Source organism: Epinephelus moara, chromosome 10 (assembly GCF_006386435.1).
Source record: "Epinephelus moara isolate mb chromosome 10, YSFRI_EMoa_1.0, whole genome shotgun sequence".
NCBI lineage: Eukaryota > Metazoa > Chordata > Actinopteri > Perciformes > Serranidae > Epinephelus > Epinephelus moara.
Genome location: NC_065515.1, coordinates 3,154,923 through 3,164,257, shown reverse-complemented (window position 1 = coordinate 3,164,257; position 9,335 = coordinate 3,154,923). Strand labels below are relative to the sequence as shown.

Sequence of the window (9,335 nt, the reverse complement as noted above, 5' to 3'; positions counted from 1 at the left end):
GCTTCCTGAGCTTTCTACCGTTGTTTTTTTTCCCTGTTAAAGGGTTTTTGGGGAGTTTTTCCTGATCAGCTGTGAGGGTCATAAGGACAGAGGGATGTCGTATGCTGTAAAGCCCTGTGAGGCAAATTGTGATTTGTGATATTGGGCTTTATAAATAAAATTGAAAATGAATTGAATTGATGGTTCCCTGTTAGTTCTCTGATGGTTTTCTGATGGTTCTCTCATGGTTCCTTGATGGTTCTCTGATGATTCTCCAATGGTGTGTGGTTGCTCTCCAGAGACAGACTCGTCCTCCAGACAGGAGCAGATGATTTGATGTTTCATGTGTTCTGTTTTATCTCTGATCCACTCTGACTCTGTGCTCTCTGTTCTCCTCCTCCTGGTTCTCCTCCTGATCCTTCTCCTGGTTTTCCTCCTGGTTCTCCTCTTGGTTTTCCTCCTGGTCTTCCTCCTGGTCCTGCTCCTCCTGGTCCTCCTCCTGGTTCTCCTCCTGGTTCTCCTCCTGGTCCTCCACATCCTGGTTTTCCTCCTGGTCCTCCTCCTGGTCCTCCTCCTGATCCTCCTCCTCCTGGTCCTCCTCCTGGTTCTGCTCCTGATCCTCCTCCTGGTTCTGCTCCTGGTTCTGTGTAGAACCGGTTCCACCTGCAGATGGCGATGGGGGTTCCTGAGTCCGGTCTGTCGGACCTTCTGCTGACGGTTCTGCAGCAGTCAGGTTGGAGGGAGGGGACTGTGGTTCTGTGTCGGGGCTGGGAGGAGGCTCGGGGTCTCCTGCTGCAGCTCCTGGGCGGGGAGAGTGAGAGCAGTGCATTGTGGGATGGCGGGGGCGGAGTCACCTGGCACATGCGCGCCCTCCTGAACCTGACACAGTCAGCACACGACGACACTCAGATCCACGACTTCCTGTCCCGACACTTCAGACAGAACCAGCCATCGCCGGCGTCTGTGCTGCTATTTGGAGCTGACCCGCAGTGTGCAGCAGCAGTGCTGCGAAGCGCTCAGGACCTGGGCCTCACGTTACCCATGGTGCACTGGGTGCTGGGACAGCCTCTGAGCCCCGACGCGCTGCACGCCATTGGGCTGCCACTCGGCCTGCTGGCCTATGGAGAGGTTGAGAGGAAGCCGCTGGACTTTTACGTCAGAGACGCCCTGCAGCTCATCACCAGGGCCGTTGCCGCAGCAACACTGGTGAGACCAGACCTGGCTCTGATCCAGAACATGGTGAACTGCTACGACAAGCCCAACAAACACGAGCTGCCATCATCAGGACAGTACCTGTCCAGGTAAGGACCACCACCAGGGTCTTTATCACCATCATCACCATCATCACCATCATCATCACCATCATCACCATCATCATCATCACCATCACCATCATCATCATTATAATGGGTCTCTATGGGCGGAACACATTTCAGTCAGCATTGCAGTGTAGCATCAGCCTTTCAAACAGCCTTCAAATATTCCTCATCATTCATAAATGCATGATATTATTCAACTCTTCATGGAGCATTGCAGTAAGTTGTTCAGCTTGAGCATTCACACACATTTCTCCAGAAATTTCATTCTCTAGTTATTATTAATATTTAATGCTTTATATTCAGAGGATCAGGTGACTCATTAAATGATAACATCACTCACATTAATAACCTGAAACATATCTATTAACGAGCATTATTGCTCCAGGTAATACAACATGTCTTGGTAGCTATCGGTTGAATGCCCTCATCAAGGTTTGATCATTAAGTGGGTTTCCATCAAAAACTGGGATTTCACATGCAGGCAGTGATACTTCTGCTGCAAAGCCAATAAATCAGCAATGTCATTTTGTCTCTGCATTACAGTCAGGGAATTTTCACCATTATTTGTCATGTTAATCCCACCACCTGTTGCTGTTTGTGCAGAACTCTGAGCTGTAGGGCCTTGTTGTTGTAGAGTGATACCTGTTGTTTTCTTATTTTGTTGTGGAGAGCTTGCTAGTGGTTTTGGTTGTTGGTTCAGATATCTTTGGAGGGGGGTTTTGGGAATCGCTCCAAGCTCAGTAAATTCAGCGGCAGATGCTTCTGGAATCACTGTCACATCTGCTTTTTCCTGGTAAGTTTCAAAATATTCATTCATGCCATCCTCATGCTGCTCTTGTGCTTCAGATGTTGGTAAGTGTTGTTCATTTTGAGATTCAAAGTTCTCCAGCACCTTTAATTTTGCATCTGATTCAGCCAGACTCATTTCCAACTCAATTTGTTCCAGTCTGGTGTTTAGTTGAGCCTTCTCCATTTCCAGTGCATGTTTCCTTTTCAAAGCTGCTGCCCGGGCTAGCAGTGCAGCCTTTACCGTGGCAATATTAAGACGGGCTGAGGCAGCAGAAGTGGTTGATCCTAATTTTGAACCCTTTGAGACTCGTGAATTCTTTGAAACATTGGAGACACTAGCTGGGTTTCCATCCAAATGCATTGCAAATTTTAAGCGAATTTTGTGAAAATGTGCAAAAGAAAATGCAAATTTATGCACGTTTCCATTCATTATTGTTTTGCGAGTATTGGGAGTCAACAGGTCGAGCAGAAGGTGGCGCTTCTCATGAAAAATAAAAATGCAAATGAACACCCGTAGAAGAAGAGGGCACCGTGAGATGACGTCATTGAGAGCATCTCATGTCCACAACTGATGTAAACAATTACCAGCACATCCATGACTACGACGAGATGGAGCGATTCCTTGGGAACCTCTTGGCTACTGCGAGAGCTCTCATCACACTCATATCAGCGTTGTCAGCGTAGCCTACATAATGCCGTGATGTCTGTGTTGGTACACCAGGCAGCGCACATGATGCAGCGGTATTCAACACGTCCAGTTTATTCAGGTAAGTTGTGAAATACACTCACCTGACACTGGAGTAATTACCTCTCTCTAAGTTCACACAGGTGTGTGTGTTAAGTAGAAGTAGGATTCGGGAGCCTACGTCATTGTTTATTCGCTAAATCTGTTTCCATTGCCAAAAGTCGCATTTTCCTAATATCGATACACTGACTTTTCCACCTCCTCCAAGCGTAAAACCTTTTTTGCGATATTTCGGCCCTTTTTTCGAATTTCTGGCGTTTCCATTCAAGTTTTTTTTCGCAGTTGTTGAAAATGTGAATAAAAATAGGTGGATGGAAACCCGACTACTGTCCTTGGGTTCAATGAGTGACTGAGTATCTGTTTGAAAAGTTTTCCATCTTCCAACATCCTTCAGGAAATTCTCAAATGTGGACATTTTTGTTCATATCAATCAATTCTCTCTTTTTCCTTTATTTCCTCAGACAAAAACTAATTCATGAACCTGCTTAAATTCATTCAGTGATCTTCGATAAAGGGCCACAGATTCATCCACTTTCTCAACATTCCCTCCAGTTTCCACCCATCTGCCAGAGAACAGGAGAACTCATCTGACACAGAGAACAGGAGAACCCATCTGACAGAGAACAGGAGAACCCATCTGACACAGAGAACAGCAGAACACATCTGACAGAGACCAGCAGAACTCATCTGACAGAGAACAGGAGAACCCATCTGACACAGAGAAAAGGAGAACTCATCTGACACAGAGAACAGAAGAACTCATCTGACAGAGAACAGGAGAACCCATCTGACACAGAGAACAGCAGAACACATCTGACAGAGACCAGCAGAACTCCTTTGACAGAGAACAGGAGAACCCATCTGACACAGAGAACAGGAGAACCCATCTGACAGAGAACAGGAGAACCCATCTGACAGAGAAAACAGGAGAACTCATCTGACACAGAGAACAGGAGAACCCATCTGACAGAGAACAGGAGAACTCATCTGACAGAGAGAACAGGAGAACTCATCTGACAGAGACCAGGAGAACTCATCTGACACAGAGAACAGAAGAACTCATCTGACAGAGAACAGGAGAACCCATCTGACACAGAGAACAGCAGAACACATCTGACAGAGACCAGCAGAACTCATCTGACAGAGAACAGGAGAACCCATCTGACACAGAGAACAGGAGAACTCATCTGACACTGAGAACAGGAGAACTCATCTGACACTGAGAACAGGAGAACTCATCTGACACTGAGAACAGGAGAACTCATCTGACAGAGAACAGGAGAACTCATCTGACGGAGAACAGGAGAACTCATCTGACACAGAGAACAGGAGAACTCATCTGACAGAGAGAACAGGAGAACTCATCTGACAGAGAACAGGAGAACCCATCTGACACAGAGACCGGGAGAACTCACCTGACACAGAGAACAGGAGAACTCATCTGACAGAGAGATCCTTGAAACTGTTTTAAACCAAAATCACCTTAATTTTTCAAAATAAATCCAAACCTATATGACTGGAGCATGTGTGACTTTACTTTGAAAAGACAGACACAGGAAGTGTCCACACTCAGCAGTCAGACAGGAGTCAGGTTAATTTCCAGGGCTGGTACTTGCGGTTATTCCACAGGCTAGTTAACAACATGTCGGGCAGGAAATCCAAAGTGTGGGATAATTTTGAGAAGGTGAAGGACGAACCCAAGGTGATATGTAAACTCATCTTCACTGGACTACACTAGCACTAGTTTAAACTGACGTACCTGGTCAGGTTGGATGAACTCGAATGGACGAAAAAGGACAAATATCTGGTTGTGGATTTTGTTTATGTTTATATAGTTTTATAAGTCAATATAAAGAGGATTACAAAAAGAGTTTTTCCTGATCAGCTGTGAGGGTCATAAGGACAGAGGGATGTCGTATGCTGTAAAGCCCTGTGAGGCAAATTGTGATTTGTGATATTGGGCTTTATAAATAAAATTGATTGATTGATTGATTGATTGATTGATTGGTTGAAAAAAAGAAACTTCCTAAAACCTGAGGACATTACAATGTTCTCACAAGAACAAAGTTGCATCAGAAATTCACCTGACCCTGGTTCAGAGGATGGCTCTGATGCCTGGTTCTGTCCACTGTCACATGACTGAGTTGTTGCAATGATCGACCAATGAACTGACACCATGTTTAAGAGGCCCCACCCCCATCTGGTCTGTGTTTTACCTGCTGTTTTTTTTTCTGTCCTGCAGGTTCCTGTCCAACACATCTTTCTCTGGTCTGACGGGTCCGGTCCGAGTCCAGCAGAACCGTTCTCACGTCCTCACCTCGCAGCGTTTCCATGTCTGGAGCCTTAGACGCGATGCGCTGGGTCAGCCCACCTGGGTGACAGTGGGCAGCTGGGAGGGAGGCCAGCTGCAGGTGGAGGATCAGGGAGTCTGGCAGGGACCCAAACCTCGCCACAGGACAGAAGGGGCGGGCGGGAGAACTAGGGGCCACTGGAGACCGGGGATGCCGGTGGCCGGGAGTCGGGTCCGGGTGGTGACTCTGGTGGAACATCCCTTTGTGTTCACGCGGGACGTGGACGATGAGGGCAGCTGCCCAGCAGGCCAGTACTGCCTGGACGCTGGCACCAACAGCTCGGACACTCTGGAGAGGGTCTTCAGGGAGGTGGCAGGGGGAAACAGCAGCTTCCTGCCTGCAGAGTACAGCAAGTGTTGCTATGGATACTGCATTGACCTGCTGGAGAAGCTGGCGGAGGACCTGGGCTTTGAGTTCGACCTTTACATTGTCGGGGACGGAAAGTACGGAGCGTGGAAGGGGGGGCGCTGGACTGGGCTGGTGGGGGATCTTCTTAATGGACTAGCAGACATGGCCGTCACCTCCTTCAGCATTAACTCGGCCCGGAGCCGCGTGATCGACTTCACCTCACCCTTTTTCTCCACCAGCCTGGGCATCCTGGTGCGCAGTAAGGATACTGCAGCCCCCATCGGAGCCTTCATGTGGCCCCTGCACTGGTCCATGTGGGTGGGCATCTTCCTGGCACTGCACATCACGGCGCTCTTCCTCACCCTGTACGAGTGGAAAAGTCCATATGGTATGACACCTCATGGACGCAACAGGATGAGGGTGTTCTCGTACTCATCGGCTCTCAACCTGTGCTATGCCATCCTGTTTGGACGCACTGTGTCCTCCAAGACTCCGAAGTGTTGGACGGGTCGGTTCCTGATGAACCTGTGGGCCATCTTCTGCCTGCTGGTGCTGTCCAGCTACACCGCCAACCTGGCCGCCGTCATGGTGGGAGAAAAGACCTTCGAGGAGGTGTCAGGGATCCACGACGCCAAGGTGAGATGACAAAGACCTTCAGAGTACCAAAACTGTGTTCTGTTGGTTCCAAGCTTGACATCCTCAGGTCAGTCCAGGTACTGAACCATACTGCTGCTATTGGCTGATCTTTGGAACCTGCTGATGTTACTACCTGTGAGTGTGACATCATCAAACAGCAGCCAATAGCTTCTCTGCAGGGTTTCCTGTAGCAGTCAGAGTTTCTTGGCCTTTGGGTCCTGGAAGGTTTCTTATATTTTTTTATTGATCTTTGATCAGAAAACTTTGATCGGTCAATTGATCAGGTCTCTGCTGGTGTTTCTGTCACTGACCTGACAAAAACAGGGCAGAAGTTTGAGACCTGAAATGTAAAATATTACGGAATGATATTTTAGAGGACAGGTGGTGTGGCCGTCGACCTGCAGCTCTTATAATGAGTCGTGGTCAGGTGAATTGTCGGCGTGTTGATGTTTTGAGGCAGCAGAAAGCCATTAATCAGCCAGTGTTATTTTGCTGATGAACATGACCTTTTTTCCGCGACGAAAACGACATGATGACGAGCTAAAATAGATCTTGATAGTAAAAAGTAACGTGAAATCTGTGTTTGATTTCTTTTGACGAGACGTGATGTTGGTGGTGGACTGTCGGACACTGACAGCTTGTAAGGATCTTCAGATGCCTGATGAGCGACAGGCTGGTAAACTCCAGTAAATAGTCTGCACCAGGATGTTTGGGTTGGTGCGAGTTGTGAGCTGTAATTCAGCAGTAAATAATCAGCCGTGTGTGTCTGACTGTGGATGGTGGAGCTGCTGAATGGATTTGTGGAGTTTGTTAGTTGCAGCGGTGGCTGTTAGCAGCTAGCTCCGCTCGCAGACTTCACAGCTTCACCCCGCAGGACTCCACTCAGTCCGGACTGGAGAAGGTTTGTGGGTTGATGGTGTTTGACAGGCAGGTAGGAGGCTCAGTTATCTGTGAGTGTAGCTGTGCTGTAAGTAAACAGTCTGAACTCAGATCAGTTTTCTCTGACAGAGATGAAAGTTTAGTTTGAATCACCAACTCTGTGAGAGGACACCAGTTTAAACCTCCAGACTAACATGTTGCACATGAAGAAACAAGTTATGTTTCTGCTTCTTAACAGTCACATGGATAAGTCAGAGTTTACAATGAACCTGGGGACAAATCCTAGTTGGCTCACATTAGTTATTTGTTGAGAGCATAAATAGAGAGATGTTGAGCTTTTCAGATGATGATCAGTAAGTGTGTGCTCGTAAATCAGCCCTTAAACCTGTCACACACTGCTGGAGACATGACACACACATTATTTTATACAACCTGTCGCCTTGAGTCTGATTTATGATCCATGAGTTAGTTTAAAGAGAAAAAACGTAGAGAAAACATCAGGACTAAAAGTCAACTAAAACGAATAAACTTTTTAGTATGAAGACTCAGATCAGACTGAATCTAATATATCAGTCAGAATTAACACTGTCACCATCTAAATCCTGGTCCACAGTCAGAACGCTGCAGTGTCTTACTCACAGTTAAAGGACTCATTATTCAGACAGTAAGATGCTCCTGTGTAGGCAGGTTCACAGTGTCCATACACTACTCGATACAGACACAGATGATCTGACAGATTTCCGCTGGGTGAGTTTTTTTATTTTTATTTAACGACGAGTTACGACACTGTGTAAAATGTGAACGTAGCAGAGATCAGAGCAGAGCTGCGGAGACTCTGGGAACATTTACAGCAACATCACCTCACTGATTATTTCAGAAGCTAAAAGTTGAGTTTTGGGCCAAAATGATTCCTCGAGTAACTCCAATAATTTGATCCCTAAAAAGCCTCAAGGCTTCGTTAACTCCAACTATACAGCGCACTGTGTTTCATAGGGATGGTTCTTTCTGTTGCACGATGCCCTGATGTTACTTTGGCTGTTGATAGCCTGTGCAGCCGAAACGTGGATGTGAAGTGTGGAATTGAAGGAGGAAGACGGACGAGAAATCAGCGAGAGACAAAAAGAGGAGACACATCAAAGAAAAGTGCAGACAGTGTGGAGTGTGGGATCATTACAAGTTGAAATGAAACAGTTCAGTGTTTAATGCTGTTAGCATGTCACAACAGCACTTCCTCAATGCTCCAGCATCTAAACAGAAAACATCCAGTGTCTGCATCGAGTTCAGTGAGAGGACCCGACACAACGAGCTTAGGCTTATGACACGTCTAATGCATTTAACCATTATTAGTGATTGTTAGCTGAGATTCTTAACGCCTCAGGATACTTTGCAGCCACCAGAATTTGCCAAACATATTACAAAGCTTTCTCCGAGAAATAAAAAGAACCTTTCTAAGACTTATAAATTACTGTCAGAGACCAGTTCTATACATTTACCAATTTCAAAATGGGAAAAGGAGCTGGGTGTATCACCGGACCCTGACTTCTGCACTCAGATATGCAAAAATACATTTAAGATGACAAGAAACACTAATATACAACTTATCCAATTTAAAGTACTCCACAGAACACACATCACCCAACAAAAGATGAATAGAATGGGCTTCAGTCAATCTGACATATGCACTCAGTGTACTCAGAACACTGCATACGCCTACTTTCATGCCCTCTGGTTATGTTCACCCGTCCAGCACTTCTGGTCAACAGTCACTCAAAAACTCTCCTCCATTTTGAACTGCAGGATCCCATTATCTTCCAACCTGTGCTTAATTGGTGACCTGATGACAATTGACCTCCCAAACAGCCACTGCAATTCTCTTCTTGTAGCTCTCGCCATCGCCAAGAAAACAATCCTAGTCAATTGGAAAGATAAACAGACCCTCAACATCAACCATTGGCTGAATCTCCTTGCAGAACATATTTCACTGGAGAAAATATCTGCTAGCCACAGAAACCAATTACAGTTTTTCTCGATTGGTTTGGCTCATTTCTTGAAACAGAAATTACATTCTCAAAGCTTTAAGTGCATTTGGCAAAATAGTCCAATGGTTCAGCACAACACTATGGCTCACCTGCAAAAGGTCATATCTCTCCCAAAACAGTTAACTCATGCTTCAAACTAAGTCCCTTTCTCATATAAATAGTCAAGGCCCCCAAACACAAGTTTCCTTCTCAATTGCTTTGGCTCATTTCTTGAAACAGAAATGACATTCTCCAAGCTCTACATGCATTT

General features: G+C 46.2%; 1 protein-coding gene across 1 annotated transcript in view; it reads left to right on the top strand.

Annotated features, from left to right (window-relative positions):
• grin3bb (glutamate receptor, ionotropic, N-methyl-D-aspartate 3Bb) overlaps positions 1-9,335 on the top strand; it is a 176,221-nt gene that overhangs the window by 143,816 nt on the left and 23,070 nt on the right. The window contains exons 2-3 of the mRNA XM_050054121.1: positions 631-1,280; positions 5,075-6,167. Coding sequence (XP_049910078.1) covers positions 631-1,280; positions 5,075-6,167 — 1,743 coding nt within the window. The remainder of the gene's footprint in view (positions 1-630; positions 1,281-5,074; positions 6,168-9,335) is intronic.